Here is a 22,617-nt window from a genome sequence, read left to right on the forward strand (position 1 = left end):
AGATTTAGCTTCACGCCGAATGGGATATTGAGGTTGAGGCTGCGGCTGAGACCGCAACGGAATTTCGTGGCAAGGCGACAATCTATCCCAACCACATTGGTTACGGTACAGAGCCGGCGCGAGAGCCCGAGCCCACTCTTCTGCAAAATGTTGCGCATGCTCTTTCGAGACAGTGTTCGCGAAACTGGGTAGGATTACCTCCTCCCCTCGCGGCGCCGCGAGCACAAAAGGTGGGGGCCAGTCAGCCTCCGAAAGTAAAATATCATATGTAGAAGACAGATTCTCCCAAAATACACATTTAACGGTACGCTGTATGTCACCTTCAATTAACAGGACAATTTCATATAGTCTTTCAGGGGGAGCAAGTCTCGTATCCGCTGTTTCTATCACAACGTAGACATCAGTCGCTGTCACCCTCAGTAGTGGACGCAGCGCCTCTCTGACTATGGTTATCTCCGCCGCGCTGTCCAGCAAGGTCAGAGCCCACGTCAGATTCCGAAGCCGCGTTCTCACTATCTGTGGCATATCGATGCGCTGTTAAGGCTGCGACTTTCTTTTTCGCAAACTGCGGTCTCTTAGGCGTAGAATCTTCCTGCTTCCAAGCGCCCTCTGTCTGGCGGGGCTGGCCACGTCCCTGTTGGCCACCACGTCCCCGTCCGCCACCTCCTCCACCGGTCTTCTGGGCCGATGAGTCCTGTAAGGAACGAGGAGAGCGTTGATCAGAAACCTGAAATCGATCAGGTGATTTAATCATCGCGCGATCGCGCAAATCATAAACTTTCTCAGACGGCGCAGGGACTTGTGTTGCAGGATAAGATTCCTGCGTTTGCTGCTGTTGCTTCCCCTGTTTCTGTTTCAGAGGCCAATTTTGCTTTTTGGACTTTGGTTGTACATCTGCCGCAGCAGATTGCACTTGTGGTTGTTTTTTATCCTTAACCGCGAAGTACTTTAACCCTTTACTTGTGCGACCGATAGTTTTGTAAGCGGCCACCACAATCTTCGCTAACTGGCGGGGCTTTTCGGCATCGGGTAACGCTGCCAATGCATTAAAAACCTGGAAGTTCACTGCATCTCCCTTGATGTTGGAGAGTATGAGATCACTCACAATCTCAAAAGAACCACACAGGCGCATACCCAATTCAACCGCTGCCTCAGGACCGTGATCATCCTGAACACGTTTTATGATCGTAGGCAGTACAGCCATAGATGGGGTGCCGAAGCACCTCGCATAAACAGCCGCAAAAGTCTTACCCCAGCTTTCACAGTCAACGAGTTCGGGAGTGATATCCTTAGGTAAAGTAATCGTCAACATTCTATGTTTGTCAGCAGGAGAAGAATTGGGAAACACGGCCTCCAGTTGGTCAAATTTCTCGGCCAGCCAAAAAGGAAAATCATCTTTATTATCAGGGCGTTGACCAAAAACAGAATTTACCATAACTGGATTAAGCCGTAAACCACCACGTTCCGTTTGAGCGGCCGGACCCCCCGGGGGACCACCCGGGAGATGACGACCAATGTATTGCACTAGTGCACGAATCACGGAAATAGACACAACATGTAACCTTCGAATTTCCTGAAGGGTACAAGCACCGTGATTCGGGTGCGGGGTAAAACCACCCAACGCAGGCCAGTTAGTACCTGGAATCGAGAGTGGACCTAACCTCGCAGCGGACAAAGAGTGGGGGAGGGCGCCATCAAACCAAACGCGATGCTGCCAATGATCAATAGGTATTTCCAGTGCCCTGTACGGTGTATATTCAGCCGGGACAGCCGAGGCGGTGTAGGAATGGAACAACCCAGAAGTTGCGTCCACCGCCGGAAACGTAACCCAAGAGTAAAACAACTCGTAAGGGAACGCCGGATCTGCACACACCACTAAAACCACAGCCATCCCATCCACCGGTACCTGGTACGTCTGAAGATGGTTGCGCACCGCCACGCGACTATGTTGCGCAATGGCCACCGCCGCCATGACTACACTGGAAACAAGAAAACACAAAGAATACTTTGTAGCACAACTGGGTAGTAATTCAAAGAAACCGTTTTAGAAAGAATCAAGCTTGAAAAAGACCTATCTCAAAAAATAGGTAGGTTTCACCGACACCCCGTTTTCCGGAAACGGATGTGAAGGGGTTAAGGTTCGAACGATATACTACTCGAGTGTCATGATATAAGACCACCGAAACCGTTGGGCGCCATGTCGCAGGGTTTCTGTTCTCACACAGAACTGTGCACAGAGGAGTGGAACCTCGGTAAATTAGGGTGTCCCAAAACTCACCTTAGTATCCAACTCACCCCTTACCAAGCTAGCTACAGTGTCTCATTGGACATATCAAACTCCCAATGTTTAGACAAACCAGAACATGAACTTACTGTACCTCAGGGTACGTGGAACTCATGAACACTCTTTCGTTATATTATCATTACAAACCAGAACATGGAGTAAAGAAGACACATGTGCATTTGAAATGTTTATTTACTAATGCCGTCTTCTCAGGCGCAGTATCTTAGATAATACAAGTATACTTATTATCAGTAGCAAAATTACCAGCATAGTTACTAAGGCATAAAAGGCGAATGGTGACAGCATGTTACCATGCTGTAATGAATAAGAGTTAACAACACTTATATCTCACCCTCCCTAACACATATACTATATTATTAGCTAAGAAGGTCTCTTTGGGTTGTTTTAGGGCGGGCCCATACCTTAGTGTCCTAGCATGAAGGAATCACATCAGCATACACCAGCTCTCTCTGCATGTGCATCGCATCAAGTGTGTTCTATGTGCCTCGTGCAAAGCAATATCAATCCCGCCTGAAGCCAGAGTTGGCAAAGGCTGCACTTGTGTTATGACTATGAAGGCGTGGAGATCAGACCTCATAACAATTCCATATCGTGTTGTTCCTGAAACTTCAGCACTCTTTGTGCAGACATAGTTTATTAAGCAAAGCTGATATCAGAGCAATAACATATTATTCTCACATAAACCACGGCAAACTACTAGGTTGAAAGCTAAGTCAACAATTAAGTGTCGTGTGCAGAAGTTGCAAGAAAGAAAAATGGCGTTTAAACCTCAAATGCACCTATGCTAACTTAACACGATATAAGGATATACAGGAGCTATATGACAAGGCGGAGTGGAGGCGTTGGAGCACAGGGGTCGGGAGGAGGATGGTGGCCCTGCCAGGCGACAGCTAGTGCTGGCGCAACAGCAGTATACCACAGTACTGATGGACGAGGCGAGCAGGCCTGGCTGGCCACCCGTAGTCGGATCTACCAGTGGGGTGACAAATCCTGTAGGATGCTACACAGCTTGTGCCAAGGCATTTTGCACGCCCAGCCATTGCCCCAAATACTGGACCCTAAGGGGGAACCTATCCTTGAGTCCACTGCAATTGCGGAGAGCTTTGCAGGGTATTACGAGGGGATGTATGCGTCCCGGGAATGCCTGGAGGCTGAGGTTGTCCAGCGCTTTATAGATGATCTCCCACCGAGAGCTGTCTCGGACGAAGTGCGGGATCTCCTTGACCGGCCCCTATCTGATGACGAATTAGGCGCGGCATTAGGCGAGTTAAATCCTGGTAAGGCACCAGGCCCCAATGGGTTTCCTAGCGAATTTTTCCGACGGTTTTCGGTCCAGCTGGGCCCACGTCTGCGGCCGGTTGTGGAGGAGGCGCGCGAGAGCGGAGCGCTCCCATCGGACTGGCGGCATGCCGAGGTTGTGGTGTTTCTAAAGCCTGGAAGACCCCCGGAAAGCCATGCGTCTTATCGCCCAATCATATTATTGAATACGGAGGCCAAGATTCTGGCTAAGGCCTTGGCCACTAGGCTCAAACCGTATATCACGGACCTGGTCCATCCTGATCAGGCAGGATTCAAGGCACAGCGCGCTACTCATCATAATATTAGACGGGCTCAGGTCGCGATATCAGCCTGGGGGTGCTTGGGGGAGCCGGCGGCACTGTTTCTGGCGGACATGGACAGGGCCTTTGACTCCCTATGCTGGACATATCTGTTTGCCTTACTGCGACCTCTCAACCTTGGTCCACGCTTCCTGGCGTATGTCCAGCTGTTATATACGGATCTTTCGGCCTCAGTGCGCGTAGGGGGTGTGGTCTCTCGCTCCTTCCCAGTCCGACGTGGGACACGGCAGGGTTGTCCCCTCTCCCCGTATTTATTCGCACTCGCTATGGAGCCCCTTGCTGCGTGGGTGCACATAGACGCCCAGCTTAAGGGGTTTCGGTGTTCGGCAGACCTTACGGATAAAATTGCGTTATACGCAGATGATGTCCTATTCTTTCTTACCGACTTGGATTGCTCCGGGCCGCGGCTCCTGCGCATTCTACAGATCTTTGATGAAACCTCCGGCCTATACATGAACCCAGGTAAATCCACACTTTGGCTGCTGGGTGGTCGACGGTGCATAGGCGACTGGGCAACGGGCCTTCAGTTGGCTACGGACAGGGTGAAATATTTAGGAGTCTTTTTATCTGAGGATGCGGCTGTCTCCCGCGATCGCAACCTTAACCCGGTATGGGACCGCACTCGTGAAGACATGAAGGTCTGGACTAGGATGCCGCTGTCCATACTCGGCAGGTCTGCCATCTTTAAGATGGCGGCGCTCCTGCGCTTGGTGTATCAACTGCAGAACCATCCACATGTGATCTCGCCCCATTGGATCCGGCGACTTAATTCGGCGTTGAGTGAGTTTCTGTGGGAGGGGGCGTTGCCCGAGTGGCTCTGCGGACGTGCTTTTTATCGACATACACGGGGGGGCTCGCCACGTCGGATGTTCACTCGTATTATCAGGTGGCGCACTTATTGGTGTTGAATGACTGGTGGTATGGTGACAGGGGGGATCCGGCCTATGCTGTCGAGAGGTTCTTGATGGGCTCGGCGTCCTTGCACAAGTTGTTGTATTCGGCGCCGCTTCGGGGACCCCTTCCCTCGGCCACACAGGTGATATTTCATGTGTGGAGGCAAGCACTGCGTAGAATGGGCTGGTGTAATGTGCTCACCCAGGAAGCCCCACTTTGGCGCAACGGCCGACTACCCCAGTTGGACGCGCTAATGGGCTTTCAGGGATGGGATGCTATAGGCATCTCTACTCTTGGCGACGTTATGTCAGGGTGCGCCTTTAAATCTTTCACAAACTTACGGGAAGAATTTGAGATGCCCCGCACCCAGTTCTTCAAATATCTTCAGTTCCGCCATGCCTTAACACCCTACTTGGTGGGTCTGGAGCAGCTCCCTGAATTTAGCCCCCTGGAAGCAAAAACTATTCATGGGGGAATTGCCCGATAAGAAATTGTCGCGTATCTACCAGACACTTGTGCGCCACTGCTCCTCTGACCTGCTTAGACTTAAGGCTGCGTGGGTACAGGATGTGGGTGACCTGGATGAGGAAGATTGGGTGGAGGCCCTAGAAAGTCCCAGGGGGGCGGCAATCTTCACTCGCCTGCGCTTGATACAGTTCCGATACTTACACCGCACATACTTTACCCGACAACGCTTGTGGAGGGCGGGCATGGTAGTGTCCCCTGAGTGTCTCCGATGCGGGTCGGAAGTGGGTACACTGCTGCACACGGTCTGGGAGTGCTCAACACTGCGGAGATTCTGGGATGGGGTGCATCGCTCCCTGGCTGAGGTTCTGGCCTGGGAGCTCCAGAGGGACCCTAGGTTGGCTTTATTGCATGTCATGGCTGGAGTAGGGGGCAACAGGTACAAGCGCCACTTATTGCTGCTAGGCTTAACAATGGCAAAACGGGATATCGCCAAAGCATGGAAGGCGCCCCGTCACTAGCTGCATGGAAGAACGGAATGGACTTTTGTATGGGACTGGAACAGCCTGTATTTCTAGCTAGGGGCTGTCCTCAAAAGCACTACAAAATTTGGAAGAGGTGGGCAGACTATAGGGGTCTGGAGCTGGATCCACCGCCCGAGGAGGCCATCCTCTCGACTCTCTGATATGCTGGACATTGTGTTACCATGGTTGGTGCTTTGATGTACATGGCAGGTTTAATGTATAGATACTATGAGCTAGTGGGGCAAGCAGTGGCGCAAGGGGGGGGTGGGACATTTTGGGGGGGTGGGTGGCTGTGTGTTATTCATCTGTTTCTTTCTATTTTCTTGTTCTCCTCCTTACTAATACTGAAGCTGTTATTGATATGTAGATGATGGCAGTAGACTCTGGATGGCAGAGCTTTGCATAATATGTGTATTCAGACAATAAAATCTGTTTAAAAAAAAAAAAGGGGGACACTGTTCTGGCAGAAGGGTACATGTCACCCACTCGCTACGAGGAAGATAAGTGAAAGAGAAAGGGGGGAATAAAAAGAAGCGAAGAAAATCCTGAATCTTGACAACTTCAAATGGGTACAGCGTAGACACACCAATTGTTAACACTAAGAACTGTGTCTACCTGATCACCTGCCCGTGTTCACTGAGGTATGTGGGAATGATGACCCGACCGGTCAAAAAAAGGTTAAGCGAACATAAAAGCACTATCAGACGTGGCCGGACGGCTACCAAAATGACAAACCACTACATCGAGAAGGGCCACACCTGGAACTCTAACTCACTGAGTACACTAAGGGTAGGACTATACCGCCTTTTGAGGACACGTGATCATGGCGGCATCACTACAACATGAACACCCCCTACCTAGGTGCATGAGGCACTCTGTCCTACGAACTCTCAGACATGGGGATATAATGATGGGCCAGTACACAAGCTAGCCATTTCTTCTTTATTCCCTCTCTTACCCTGCCCACTAACACTGCAGTGGTAATCTTTCTTACTAGAGGTGGGCCCGCCATGCTTTGACAAAACCACTATACCCAACTATACCCAATGGCTTCCAGGTGACAATCACCTCATTCTGAGGTTATGGTTTTATGCAAGAGTAAACCCCCACTTTAAGTAGATGACACATTCCCGCCACATTTAGGATAGCACTCCGGTACATACTCGCGCTCCGCAAGCCTGGTGTCATCAATCAACATGACGACAGGGCTCTGCGCGGTACTCTGTACGCAGTCCATCTGGACTTGAGTCCCTCCAATAGACATGCACATGACCGCTGCTCCCTTCACACATGTGCAGCTGTTCATTACATGACTGGGCATACCGGAAGAGGCAACCTCCCCAGGAACCAATTAGCAACAGTATTTGAAATCGTCTCCGACAGGGCTACTCATTACAGGCAGACGTATGGACGGGGTAAGTGAGACTGAGCCGGCACCCAAGCACATTTGTAAGTAGAAACGCTGTGATGGGGACCACAAAGACCAAACAGTAAGTTCTGTGTATTGCACGGTTGTGTATGAACCATGGGTACTATTTGATGTTTGTGTCCCATGTTGTCTTTTTTCTTCAGCCCGGTAAGGTGTGAGCGTCCTACATTTCTAGCCTATGGAGCAATTCTCCTTTGATTTATAGGTAAGGGCTATTGAAGATCGCTAATAATCCATGGGGGCTGTGCCATATTCCAACATGGGCTCACTTGACTCAGACAACTGTTATACGTATGTGGCAGTTAGTTGCAGCTACAAGAGTTTCTAAAACCTCCAGCTGCCACCTCACATGGCTCGGAGATTTGACTCTCTCTCTTTTTTCTGCAAACTCGATATGCTACATGCAAGTAATAGCCCATAATGCGGGGCTCCTCCTCCTTTGGCGCTACGCCCAGCGCAGGTGTCTCCTTGGACGCCGGCGGGGCCACACACACAGCGACCATGCATTCTGGCACTGTGTACGCTGTCCGAGTTGAGAGACTGCGTTGGGGTTTCTGCGTTAATAGCATTATCTTGAGCCTACCTGTCTCGTGTTTTCTATTGTTTTCTTATGTTTTCCTATGTAATGTGCACCGTATGACCATCTACTGTTGGAACACAATGTGACCCCACAGAGGCTCTTCTGACGTATGTCCTGTCAATTTTTTTTTTGTTTTCTCTCCTAGGGAGTGTTCAGGAGCGGTCACGACTATTGAGTTTGTAGCCACACTGTAGGGAACACAGTTCTTTAGCCCGCCCTGACACCAATAGAGGGTATTTACCCCTTTACCTTTTACGTGCACATTACCTCAACTTGTTTTGTTTCGGTCTTGAAGAAGCGCCATGGATCCTTGAGACCACACAGGCGCGAAACATGACGACCTTGATATCATTCTATTTACCTGAGCACATTAAGCCAATTAGGGTTACACACAACCTACAGATGTTTTACTCTGTCAAGGGTACCGCCACATCAAACAATTTTTTGGTACCCCTGAGGCAGTTTCAACTCAAGTTGCTCTCACTACACCACCTTCCAAGGGGACCCACCCCAAACACCTGCTTGCATCAACGGCTGTTCTCTAAAAATATCTCCGCCAAAGTGACCCTTCGGGAGACCCCTAGGGCATTGTAGCGCCGGCCCAACAAGGAGCAAACGCCAGATAATGAAGCATGACATCCTTCGGGGTGTGTGAGGGCAACAAGAGGCAAGACTAGTTCTCCCCTCTCATTAGTGGGTGCTAATACCTAGGGAGGCTCTACACCTTTCTTTTTTCCCCCCTTTCTCTTTCACTCATCTTTCTCGTAGCGAGTGGGTGACTTGTTGTACCCTTCTGCTTGAACAGTGTCACTTTTTGATTACACGTTTCATATTAGGAGCACGGGCACTGGACCATAACTGGCTCCTGGTCCCCCCTTCTTTGTATTGATACACGGTTTAAACTGTTTATCAGAAAAGATACTTTACCTGGCACTCACTTTCAGGCAATATGAAAAAGTGTACCAAACCAAACCTGGACCATAACCCAGACGGTAATGAGGGGCCAGTCCGCCTCAGAGAACCACTCAAAGAATTCATCCCAGTCCTTTGGAAGGGGGACTGTAACACAGAAAACTTCTCTTTATGTGCAGGATTAACAGTGCAGGCATACTGATAGTAAGGTATGCAACAACCTTCAAGGTCCTCTACCTGGAGGGTAAAGTCTCTTTTACTCTGGATAAATACCATAAGAAGACAAAATTCCCAAGCAATTTTTCATGTGGTTGTGGAAGACTCGTCACCATAAGTTTCTCAACTTCCAAGCTCTATCACTAAAATTCTGAACATGGATGTGATAGTGGAAAGAGGAGGCCTCATTAACAGACTGTGACTCTACTATTTGCAAAAAATCTAACGTAGGCTGCTGGGTTACTTTTTGGGATTCTATTAATTAAGGAGCTGCAATTTGTCTACAGCATGTTAAACCCCTCACAGGGACGACTAAAGATCCATAAAAAAGATGTTCCAACCAACTTTTTCTTGGAGGGCTGGCTAAGGAAAATGGGGCATTGCAGGTCAGTTCCATCAGCAAGGCTCCCAGAGAACAAAGAAATTCTTCCGAAAAAAGGTCACTGGAACGACCAAAAGAGATTCATAATTTTCTTTCCATCATGAGCCACAACTGGCCTCAAAAATGTTTCCCAGAAACAACCACTAGGGAGGATCTAACTATTCTGGAGGATAATGAGGTGTGCCTTTTACCTTCTTCCCTTGACCGCCCTCCCCTCCAGCTGGCCGGATATGAAAATGTATTTAAACTGGAGAGCTGTGACATGTACATGAGGATGTGTCAGATAACTCAACATTTTTAACACCTGCCCTCTCTTGTCAAACCGTAAGACCAAAACCTACTGTATTTTCCTGAGACAAAAGTATGGTCATAACTGCCGGGGTTCGTAAGTTGTTGAGGGAGAGGGCAAACGTCTATTTATTGATACACCCAAACTGGCTTCTTCAGCAACATCTTTATAGTCAAGAAAAAACACAAGGGTTCTAGACTAAGCATTACCTCATGATATTCAACAGGTGTGTGATCTCCAGACATTTCAAGACAAAAGGCATCAATTGATTAGAGAACCTTCTACGAAAAGGTGAATGGATGGTTGGCCTGAAGCTGAATTTTGAGTCCCCAGACCATATCTATAAATTCAGGCTTTACTGTTTGTTCTTTTCCAAAATCGTACATAAGGCCAACTTTGGAATATTTTTGGGCAACAAGAACATGGAGTTAAATTGTCTCCAGGCTTGGTGTTCACTATCAATGAATCCAAGGCTGATCTAATACCCACGAAAGAGATGGGATTGCTGAGTGGGGGCAAAGCTTAAATTACTCCTTATTAAAATCAATGTAATAGACAGAAAAGAAGGTTCTAACATTGAAAAGTCAGTCCCTGAAATAGTTAGCCTGGATGTTGGTCAAATGACATCTTCCATGCATGCCATATTTTCAGACACCTTTACTACAAGGCACTTCAGAGACTGAAGATTTTAGTTTTCTGCAAGGAAGTAGCAGAACTTTCAGAAAAAGTAACTGGAGAGACGCAGCAGTGCCAGCATCACAAAGAGAGGTGGTAGGCTGAGCCTTTTTCTGCTCCTCTCTAGACCTTACAGAATTGGGTACAAGCAACCTAGGTTGCAGTTGTGGATGTAGTGACCTCTATACTGGAGGAAAGTAGTTGAGAGTCAAACTATAACTGTATGTAAACTAGGGAGTTATTGTAGGCCCATTCGCTGTGAGGTGCCTGACCCAGAACAAAATAAAATGCGCATCCTGATGAGGACAGACAACATTTCAGTGGTGAAAACACATTAACTGTCTAGAAATCGTAAAGTCAGTTTCTAGCCTAAATAGTGAAGACTGCAAGCACTGCTGCCTGGATCAGAATATTTTTGTGACAACAGAATACCTCCAAGAAATATAAACACAGTAGCAGACTGAAACACATTTTTTTCTACAGAACTCCAGAAGCTCAACCTCTAAAATTTCCCGAAAATATAGATAAAGTGCATCAGTGATCTCTTTGTGTCACACTTATGTTTTTTCAGGTGGAGACCAGATACTGCAGCAAAAGCCTTTCTGGAAGAAAAAGGGTACTATGCCTTTCCATTACTTTGAGGTTTCTGAGGATGAAGGCTCAGGTAAGACTTGACCGAAGTAACACCACAAGTTTGGTTACCTTTCTTCAGGATTTTTTTTTCGGATTTCTCAATAACTCTTCTGAAACATCAGATTTTTCTGACAAGCCCCAGGTTATTGTACAACCACTGTTTAAATCAGGTCAGTTATAAACGGTGGCATAGAAGATTTCAGTGGATAAAGGCAAGTTCCAGATCTTTCAGAGAAAGCTTCTGTCTACATTGATCAGGCCTGGGAAGCTGGTACCAACCAGAAATATAAATCAGCTTGAAAGAGATCTTGTTGCTGATGTTTTCAACACCTTTTGTTTCTATCCAAATTAGCATAAGAATGTTTGGTGCACAGAAAGAGAAGCTCTTACAGGTATTCTATTACAACGTGTCAAGGATCAATTTTTGGCGCACCTGAAGTCAAGAAATTAGCCCCACTACCATATTTTAACATTTTGTGATGTTACCATTGTTCCTTTTGAAGAGCTGGACATCTTAAGGAGTCTTCACTTCAATGTTGTTTGTTTTCCTGCAGGAGCATATCAGATATTAGATGTTACATTTGACTGGTAGACTACCCCTGATAGGGCTACTTTTGCTGAAGCCAAGATAATTAAATCTAGTACCAGATTAAGTTCTAAGCACTTTCAAAAGAAATGTAATTTTACGAGTGGTTCTGTAGATTACAATGAAAGAACGGGGGAGTTCAGACCAGCTCAAACAAGACAGCTTCTTTAGAGAAACTGTTTGCTAATATCTAATCTCCAACATTAAATAGATCAAATTGAATATGAGTTAACTGCTGCACATCCTGTTAGAGCAATTAAATGAAGTATGCGTATTAGTCCAGAGTTTATATTTAAAGATGTTTTACTTCAAACAGCTGATGGATATAGATTCTTTATTAGCAAGTAAACTCTGAGTTAGCAGAATCCTCAGATCGAGTCCTAACACAGCTTTTGCAACAAAGTGTATATTCAATTAAGGACCTGGAGCAGAAGATTATCCCACCCAGTGAAGTTTCATGGAAATACAAAATGTGATATTAATTATCCTTATGATTGGTATCCTGAAATGTTCAGTCTTATTTTTCAGTGTCAGTACGGTGAACCGTTCTACAAATACGGATTATGGATTGTAATGGATTGTGTATTTCTGTGTTATACATAACAAAGGACACACAAGATGCACCTGGTACATAAAGATAAAGACGGTTAACTGGTTTGCACTAATGTATAATTTCTAGCATTTTACATTAATTTCAAATCAAACGCTATGAAAGTTCAAATATTGTGTATTTGAGATGTTACACCATACATATTGAGCTTTGTAAATTATCCCCCAAGACATCTTTCGAGCTCTAACAAAACCTTGCTTCTACCCTCGGCCCCCAACAGATAAGAAAGTGCAACTCAGGCAGTAGGAAAGTCCATGAATGCTCACCAAGCCTGGCATAGATATGGCTGAGGATTCGTGCTGGTTGCACTCGGATGGGGTAAACATCAGCCACCGTTTCCACTTCAATGTCATGGTTCTTTAGTATAGCTTTGATTTCTTCAGTTTCTGCTAAAATGGACACTGAGAAAGGAGAGAAAATATTAAATACTGGCATATCTCTCAGAAGGAACAAGTGTGCAAAGTTTAAATATAGGAGATATTTACATCACAAGAATCAGTAATTACAAAGAGATCAAACATGAAATAAAATTCATAAATGACACCACCTCCCTCTAGTAAGAGGTTGGGGGATTCAGAGTTTGCCAAATTGAGGGTATCAGCCAAAAATGGTTTGGAGCCCTATTTGTAAAACTCACAGAGGCGGGCAATGAACCAGATTGTACGGCAGTGGACCAAGAACCAGACAGAACGACAGTGGAGTCTTACCTGGCCGATTCATATGGTCAATGCATATCAGACGTTTTACCATATTTAGGGCTATCTTTCGGACTTACTTTCTTTTCATCACTGCCAGAAGAGCCTGACAATTCAGACGAGGGAAAACACAAATGATCCCCAAGCACCACATGCTGTGAAAAAATTCAAAGAGCGTCACTGCCACTGATTTTTTTGTTTTCCAATATTGAGCTCCAGCTTTGTGAGCTTGAAATTGAAAAACAAAATATTTTGGCAGAAAACTAACAAGGTATCATCTCTGCAGAGTTCTCTGTCTTCTGATCAATTGTTGCACCATTGTAGTAAGTAACTGTAATACTGTTGTAATGAAAGATCTTATGTTAACTAATTAGCAAAGAATTAGTTTCAAGAATAATGTTTGATGAACTATTATGGATAATCGTGATTTGTATCAATACACATGATTTATGAAATAGCTCACATAATTCAATAGAGCTGCATTATATGGCATCACGTTTTTGTATATCTTTTAATCATCATGAGGCATTTTCTCTATGTGATAAGGAAAGTCATCCGGACTCAAAACATATATGAACCTAGGTATTCAGGGCAAATTTCCAAGGCCATAATCACTCCAAGCCCTTCAGTCCCACCACACCTTTTTCCTTCTAATTCAGTACTTTTTATTACAACATGGATGAATAGGCACAAGTATATTTTCATATTAAATATTTTTATTAGAGTCAACTTGAATTCTTATCGGACGGTTTTAAAACAGAAGAGCCAGTTATCATCCATCATTTGCCTGATTGCATCAAAAAGCTGGAGATCTCCAGATCAAGCATGAAAAAAAAGATTTAAACGGGTCCTGCACTGCACCCCTTTGATTAAAAAAAAAATCTTTGACACAATTGTCCATTTATCCTTCTGGATCAGACTGCCATTACCGATGTCACTCAATATGGTGTGGGTAGCACTTTTCCTGAATACTAACACTAAATGAAGATAGTTTTGCAGTTATAATCAATCTTATGGTTTGATTCAATCGATGCCAACAAAAAAGTCACTTCTAATAGCTTTCATCCTCAGAAAATACAAACTAGATACAAGTTTCACAAATGCATTAAGACCGTCTATCAGTCAATATTTGCGACCAAGGAAAGGATTGCCTAGCTGGAATTTAGGAGCTTAGGCTTTTACGTTTTCTAAGTGGACTTCATTGAAAAAGAGATTACCGTTGAGGACAGCCTTAGAAGATAGGAACATTGGATAGGAACCTCGTTGCTACCCATAATGAAGCACTGTAACACCCATCAAACCAGCCTGACATCATACAATGTGACAATGTTGAAAGCTGCATTATTGAATTCTCCATTATCAAAAGAGAGTAATAATCTGTTGTTAAAGAGCAATGTTTGCTTTACCCAATAAAAATGTTAATAATCATTTTTCACTAGGCCTCATATATGTGTAATGAAAAAGCTCTAATTAGATAGCCTAGACCAGCTATAAAATTCATTATAATAAATTAATTCTGACTCATATTATGAGATTCAATAGTGCTGTCGCCCTAAGTCACAATCAATTGTTTTTAGTGATGCCCAAGATAGGGTTTTACCATCCGAAGGAAAAATGACTGCAAGATATGTAAATGTACCAGTAAACGTAAATGTACTATGCCTTAGACAACGATGGTCCAGGTAACTTCATATTCAGCGAACATCCCAAAATCAATAATTAATTTCAATAATGCTCAGGAATTTGCATCTGCTTTGGAAATGCATGGAGTGTACCATCATAATATGCAATCTCTTTTTACTCTCTTTTGTATAACATAATACGACGTATTTCACTAAAAATCTTCGAAAGTAACTGAAGGGTTGAGTACCAGATCAAATTAAAAGGATGAAGTTGGAAAGAAAACCCAGTTTACTCTGGTTTGTCGTAAAGCGTGCTTCAGGTTTACTGGGTAGTTCCCTAATCACGAATTGCTCGTCAAGTCCAAATGTCCTTAATGTTTTAAGCTGAAATTCCCAACTTGATTATTTTTCTGTATTTCCAGGCTTTGTGATTGGGGTAATCATTTTGCTGCACAGTTTTCTTATTTACAGACAGAACAGCAGTGTGACCACTACCAAAATGTCAAAAGAGGGAGATTACAGTGTTTTGATCAGGCTGACAGCGACAAATTACAACTCTCTACACAAATGGTTTTGTAAGAATCGAAATTAAGATCTGCTCAGAAATTAACAATGTACCTTACACAAAGGAACGTGATTAGTCTATTAACAGGGAATGTGAAAAAATGAGACTAGATTTTTCTTTGTTTTAACTGACAATGCCGGGTGATTGTAAAAGTATATTTTGATATCTGTACCTGAGCAGTGATTGTCACTGCAGGAAGTCGCCATGTTGTGTTTTGGGCTGCAGCTGGATCTTCCACTATTTCTTCCATCGCCACTAATTTGAATACCAAACAACTCTTAGAGCTCTGCCTCAACTGTAAACACCCATGTGTGTAGGCTATTTAACCTAGCTGTTTAGGGTACAAATTGAGGTTCAATGCATCTGATTTTTTTAGCAGAAAATTCAGCAAAGCCATGAAGGCATTCTCACCCTGAACACAGATAAACAGTCCAGACACGTCCACCTCTTCAGAACTTTCGCTCACTTAAGTCTTCCTGTGGGGGAGTTGGTACTCTGAATAAATCCTCATTTTCACATCTCCCTTCTGGATTTTCCCCAGTGGAATTCTCTCCCTCAGCAGTGGTGCTTTCTTACTTGCTTATTCGCCACTTTGTGTCTCTCTAGATGTGGTGCCATTCTCTGCAGACGAATGTATGATGGTATTTCACATGCGTTTAGAATGCATGCCTTCGGAACACCGTCACAATAACGAACTAGTCTTTACCACGCCTTTGTTTAGCATGCAAGTCATTTTAACGACTTAGCCTAAGGGTCCAAGATTTTGGAATAGTTTCATTAACTATTACGACTCCAGTCTGGGCAACAGAAGGGAAGGTGTTAGACTTTAAATCCAACACCATTCCACCAATGCGCCCCCCTAAAGGAAGTTGTCGTTACGATTTGCGTGCTGAAGGAATGTGTACCAAAGACACATTCATTATATTGCCGGCACTGTGAAGGCACAGCATGATTCTGGTTTGGTCCTAAAGGACGTTTCTTCTCCAGACACCTGTCAGTGCATTCTGCCACTACCTAGTTTTCTTTTTAGCCACATGTGTCAGCAGTAATGTCCTGCGCCTCCTTTCTGTAGGGGAAAGGCTGTGGTGCAGCAGGTCAGGAAGTCTCTCCAACCCCTGGTAAAAAAGCCTTTACTGAAGAGGTGAAATTACCTGGACTACCTCTCAGTGGGGTGGAGAATCAGGATTTTCTGTAGTACAGCTCAAACATTCGCACACTTGACACTCACCTCCTTTCAAGCTCCCACTCTGTGATTTCCCAATTATTAGACCAAAATCCAAGGAGGTTAAAACCCCATTTGAGTTGTGGGTTCAGTGAAACAGAAGAAGAAACACTTCACCAGTCCCATAAGAGGCCCGGATGACGGTCAGTCAAGCCAGAAAATCTCAGCCAGTCCTCTACAACTTCCATACCTTCTTATATTACTGCTTTCAGCTCCAGGAACCTCCAACACTTGAGTTTGCCTTTCACAGGAGAGGGGATGCAATTAAATGGTGATCAAGATGAAAGTGGTTTAGTTCTCTTTTGAAAGCAGACAAAGAGCGGTCAGTGTGCATAGTATGTGAAATGGAGTTTGGTGCACATCTAGAAAAAGCTGTTGCATGGTATATACTTTGGTGAACATAGGGGTTTCTAAAGAAGGGTGTTTGAACTTTCAAGCTGTGAAAAGCCTCATGAGATCTTTAGCTCTACGGCCAAATAATCAGTAGTTTATGAACTAAACAAGCAAGTGTGTAAGTACTAGCAAGCAGGGAGGAAGTTAAAGGAGTAATGCAAAGCAAAGCTGCCAATCTCCGAGTTCAGATATGCTGCAGTATTCAAGCAAGCTTTGAAGGGAGGAAGTGAATTTTAGAAGTACGACTGGCATTCCCATAGTCAAGTCTGGATAGTATCAATGTCTAGAGAACATTCTTTTATAGACAGGATCCCCACATATGTAAGGCTGGTGATGGATGTTGCTAGCCTTGCTGTTAGTGTGTTTATGGAGAATAAGTCAATTATCAAAAGTAAATGCAGACGATTCAGTGTTTTTAATAATGATTGAAGTGCAGTCTAAAATGTGCAAATATCTAGTAAATTCTGTGCTCGGGTCAGCAAGATTGGAGTAAATAAGTCGGAACTCAGTTTTGACAGGACTGAATCGGAGATGATTATCAGTCATAAAAAACTGCATGTTGTGAAGAGTTAAAGCTATTTAGCCTCTATGGATGGGAGAAGCGACCATGCAAATAATCATGGGAAACAAATCAACCGAGAAATAACCATAGCCATGGAACAATGTTTCAGCGAAGATGACAAAATCATACTGGGGTTACAAATCAGAATATTTTCCATGGTATCTCGCACTGGTGTACTTGCCTGTATGTTCGTTTGGGCATTGATTTATGTTGGGCGAGAGGTGAGAACATTGAAACATGACTCTAAGCTTTGCAAGAATCTCTGCATTGACAGTCAATCGCTGTAAGAGCACATACAAAAAGTAATAATTATCATGGTATGTGGAAAAATATTGTACAGAGACATTGTAACCTTTGCCATCATTATCACAGGTTGCACTACTCTACATACTTGTTTGTTTCTGCTAGATCAATTCATCACAGAGAGTTAATGCGTAAATCTAGCCAAGTGCCGTTTGTCAAGTGGGAAGAGGCTCAGCAACCAAGTGACCTTCCAAAAACAGTGTAATGCGCAAATGGACAGTGATGCGTGGTCCTCTGAGGGCAAGTCTCTCATTCCAACACACCACTTCCCGACAGTCAGTCAGCAGATTGCAGCGAGAGGACGCCGCACCTATCCTGTCGACTTGCTGCCTTGCTGCCTGCCAATAGGGCTCCCGCGACGCTTAAATGCGCCCCCCCTGCGGCCTCGCGGCACCTGCAGTACTGCGGTTCCAGCCCCGGGATCTGTCAGACGGTGTGTTCCTCTACTATAGCGGGAGCTTGCTCTAAAGGACGTCTGAGACGCCGGTAGGGTGACCAACTGGAATGGGTGCAAATTTAGGACGGTGAATGTAAAAATTCAGGACAAAGGGTCAAAATTCAGGAAAAAATTCAGGACAGGAGGTCAAAATTCAGGACAAAAGGTAAGTTTTACAGACACATCAGAGGAGGTCGCGCAATAGAATATAATTAAGCCCATCCATACCCAAACATATTCAATCATTTGCAAACCTATCCATCATGTATCCTTCCATCCATCATTTCACTTATCCATCCCTCGATCTACCCTTTCACTCACCCATCTATTATCTATCCATCCACCCTATCCATCGGTACACTTATCCATCCACTCTTCCATCCAGCCATCTACATGCAGCCTTTTATCCTTTCACTTATCCATCCACCCAGCCACTCATCCTTCTACCCATTCACCCTTTCAGTCATCAATCCATCCTCCCTCTCTCTCTCCATCGACCCTTTCACTTAGCCATCCTTCCTTCCACCCACCCATCTATTCATTAAACTCATGAATCCATCCATTGTCCCGATCAGTCATCCATCCACCCTTTCACTCCTTCACTCATCTATCCATCCTTTTGTCCATCTAGCCTCCCTTTCACTCACTCATCCATCCTTACATCCACCCGTTTACTCATCCGTCCATCCATTCACCCTTTCACTCATCAATCCATCCATCATTTCACTCATCCATCCACCCATTAACTCACCCATCATCCATCCGTTCACTCATCCTTCCTTCCACTCACTCATCCATCCTTTCTCTCATTATCCATCCATTCACCCTTTCATTCATCCATTCACCCTTTCATTAATCTATCCAGCCATCCACCCATCCCTTCACTTACTCACTCACCCACCTTTTCATATTAATTATGAGCTGTGCCTTTGTCTGCAGAGTTGCAGACAGAAGAAGCCTATCAATAATTTCACCCTTTCTGTAGATCCTAAAGCAATGGGTAGGGCGGGGGAGGGCTCCCTATACCCCTGTACATAGGCAATCTGAGTCATGAGCCATGCATGATGCACAGTGCCAGGCCATGAGGTGACTGTGACACAGTGTTGTTTCCAGGGCTTTAAGTGGGATGGAAAAACAGAGGGGGTGTTCGATGTAATTAAAGGTGTAGCTTAAAACACGTAAGCTAAAAACCTGTGCTTAGTATAGTGTGCTGACTGACTGGGATTTAGCCTCTTCTTTCATTGTATCCAGCTATATAACAACAAGTAACATAACACCTGCAACAAGGCAGAACTATTGGCTTTGTCAATGGTTGTTAGTTGCATAAAATAAAAAAGTAGCAAACATGGCTTCCTTGAATATAATATTGAAAATGCATCAGTTCCAAATTGACGCGACTGTGAAAGAACTCTAGCCCCTTCTTTTTGTTTCAAGTCTGTTTTATTTTAACACAATACCCATAGCAGGGCGCTTAAACACAGCGGTAAGCCTACAACCTCTCGCCGAGACCGGCCGCGTAAGAAATAGAAATAGAGGCGGAAGCCACAAGTATGTGAATAGGGTTACACAGCGCTCTGCCTACAACCCTCAAAGGGCCGGCCGCGTGACTAAACAATGGCACTCCTGCCTAACCAAGGTGTACAAGGCCTAAACCTCAGGCCAAAAGAAGGGGGTGACCAGGCACCCATCCCATTACTATGGTTCGGCCCAACCGGGGCCAACAAGGACAGGAAAGGTCTAGAGATAGGAAACAAGACAAGCGAAGCATGAGAAGAGAGAAAAGAGAGAGAGAGACAGAGAGAGCGTCGCGGGACTAGAGTGTAGCTGGCATTGAACAGTGGGGAGGGTGGCAGTCAGGTGGGAGGGAATCTCGGCTGCCTGTGCAGCCTGCGGGCCGTTTATGATAGCAAACTGCTGGGATCTGTGGGTGTGACTGCGTCCTCAAAAAGATGGAGGGTCCGGAGTCTAGGGGGCATGTGTCGCGCATGGTCTATGGAGCAAAGGTATCGCACTAGGGGCTGCCAGACCTTCTCGAAGCCCGTGTCTCGGCCTTGTATTAGCGCTGTGAGGAGTTCCAGTGCTACAGTGTGACAGAGACGCACAAACCAGGATGTTATGGGGGGCGCATCCCACCTTTTCCAGTACAGGGCTATAAGCTGCTTGGCCGCTCCCAACATTTGGAGCGTCAGAATCCAGTCGCTGCGGGTAAGAGTTTTGAGATCAGAAGGCCAGCCCCTTCTTTTTAACTTCCTTCACCAGCTCTTTTTCTTGAGCTGGATTCTCATGTAGCAAAATTGGCGTTTTTGCACATTTCTTTTGTCTGACAGAAGGCCCTGCCCTAGACAGAGGCTGGGGGAGACCCACCACATGCGTTACCAACCTAGACTGGACCATTGTCATTCTGTATGTGGCAATCAGCCAGCATACAGAACGACAAGGGGTGGGGCTGCTCTTGTGCTCCGAGGAGGAGTGCAAGCCGGCCCCATCGGGGAGTTGAGGCTTCAAACAGGGAACAGTGCTGTTCCCTGCGATGCCCAAAATTACGGACAAAAGGTGCCAGTAAAAGGGATCCTCACGGACAACGGATGTGAGGTCCAAATTGCGGACGGACCGTGAAATTTAGGGACGCTTGGTCACCCTACATCATACATAATCACATAAAGATGCACTCTCACATACACACACAGTGTATTATGCACACATGCCATATCACATGCACAGTGTAGGAGCTCACATAAATCCAATGACATCACAAGTTTGTAAAACAACACAAACATGCATACTCTCACCGTCGTAAACCATAAATTAAAATCATATATGCTTAAAACGTGAAATGGGCAAATGTTTGGATCCGTAAAACCTTTGTTATTGACTCCTATATTTGCTGAGTCAGCATTTTACAGTGGCAGAAGAGCACGCAGCCCTGACCCTGGCATACGCATTTGTTAAATTTGCCACACTGTTCACAAATATAATGAATGTTATACCAATTTGAACTCTTCTAGATTTTTTCAGCTTACCTACTGGTGTGACATAGTAGAAGTATCTTCTGATAAATATCAGACGTCTTCCATTAATACCTTTGGACGCCTTCATTTATCACTAGGTTCAGAACAAAACCAGAATGCCGTGAGCACCTATTACATTATACAAGGTCACATTAGTTGGTAGGCACCGGAGATAAAGGGATTTGCCAGAATAACATGATGTTTAAATCTGAATTTACTTTTTTAGGGCTCGGCTGAACGCGCGGAAGCGCGTCTCCGCCGAGAACTTATTGTGGCCGTGTCTCCTTTCCAGGAGACATTCCTGGCCGCGCGCATCGCCTTGGAGGCGATTTGAAACGATCACGCGCACGCGAACGCGCTCGCTGCATTCTTTCAGAATCACACACAAGCGCCCATGCACGCACGCACACACATACAGGCCCCCCCACGCTGCATTCTCTCACACACACACAAGCGCCCATGCACGCACGCACGCACATACAGGCCCCCCCACACACATACACACGCGCACGCACACAGACACACGAGTGCCCACATCGCAGCGTTTAATTTTCAGTTTGTAGCTTGTTTTTGGCTGAAGTTGTGGATTTATTGCAATGTAAATACTCTCTCCTGAGAGGATCGGGTTGAGAATTTGGCTTTAAAGGGAAGGTTGCTTGACTGTAAATAGTAGCCGACGACGCACATTTTGAATGTTGACGTTTATTTATTTGAATGTTGTCCCGAACAGCAGGTTGAATGATTAAACAATCACGTTTAGAGGAAACCTAAATCTTTGTCATTGAGCATTACTTGTATTTTATCATCTTTTAACCTCTTGAGCGGAAAAATTAGAATGTAGCATAGGGACGCTGGATGCACCAGAAGGATTGATGTGGTGGTAAAAATGCGATTAAAGAAGAGCTCTCCCCCCCTCCCCCCTCCCCGTCCATATCTTTTCTAAGGAGCAGTTTCTAAGGACACGTCAGTGCCAGATATCTTCATTTCTGAAACATTTGAGACATGAACTTTTAAATACCCTACTCGATAGGGACTGCATTTCTTGCGATATATTGAAAAGTATTAATCTTCAGAATTTTTCTACATCTTGGATGTAACTTTTTACAGGTTTTTTTTAAGTGCATCGGGTTTCGTAGGAGTGACGGGGCTGCCCTATGCATTTTCAATACTTTATTTTGTAGTTGGGCAATTTCACGTGGGGCTAGAGTCATTTGAAGCCAAGTCTTCTAGGCCTCTCTGCTATGATATAGATCTATTGATTAACCTTCTTTGCATATGCTTTCCTAATACAGAAGAACAGAAGAACATGTAAAGATTTTAGATTGGAAGAATGAAAACAAAAGGTGGTTCCATTTATTCACAAGCACATCCTACCACGTACCACGTGCAATGCTGCACAATAGAGCCACAGCTTATATTCTCCCTTTTAAGTTGACAAGGAAAGACCTCTGAACCTTCTATGTTATTAGATTGTTTTTTGTAGATGTCTGTTAGTGTTTTCGAGGTCCATCCCTTTGTTCACTGCACTGAAACATCTCTTTCTGAGATGTCATGCTCTTCGCATGCGTGGCACACTTGAGGTTGAATCTCATTCATGTTTTAAAGGCTGTGCCACTATTTTTTACATGATTGCATAATCCTTAAAGAAGAGTTTCAGCAAGTAAATATCTATAACATAAAAAAAATGTCATG

General features: G+C 44.9%; 1 protein-coding gene across 4 annotated transcripts in view; it reads right to left on the bottom strand.

The window, feature by feature from the left end:
* PHKA1 (phosphorylase kinase regulatory subunit alpha 1) overlaps window positions 1-22,617 on the bottom strand; it is a 1,063,236-nt gene that overhangs the window by 524,174 nt on the left and 516,445 nt on the right. For all 4 annotated transcript variants that reach the window (XM_078663812.1, XM_078663811.1, XM_078663813.1 and 1 more), the window contains one exon: window positions 12,386-12,520. In XM_078663812.1, coding sequence (XP_078519938.1) covers window positions 12,386-12,520 — 135 coding nt within the window. The remainder of the gene's footprint in view (window positions 1-12,385; window positions 12,521-22,617) is intronic.

Source organism: Lissotriton helveticus, chromosome 10 (assembly GCF_964261635.1).
Source record: "Lissotriton helveticus chromosome 10, aLisHel1.1, whole genome shotgun sequence".
NCBI classification, from domain to species: domain Eukaryota; kingdom Metazoa; phylum Chordata; class Amphibia; order Caudata; family Salamandridae; genus Lissotriton; species Lissotriton helveticus.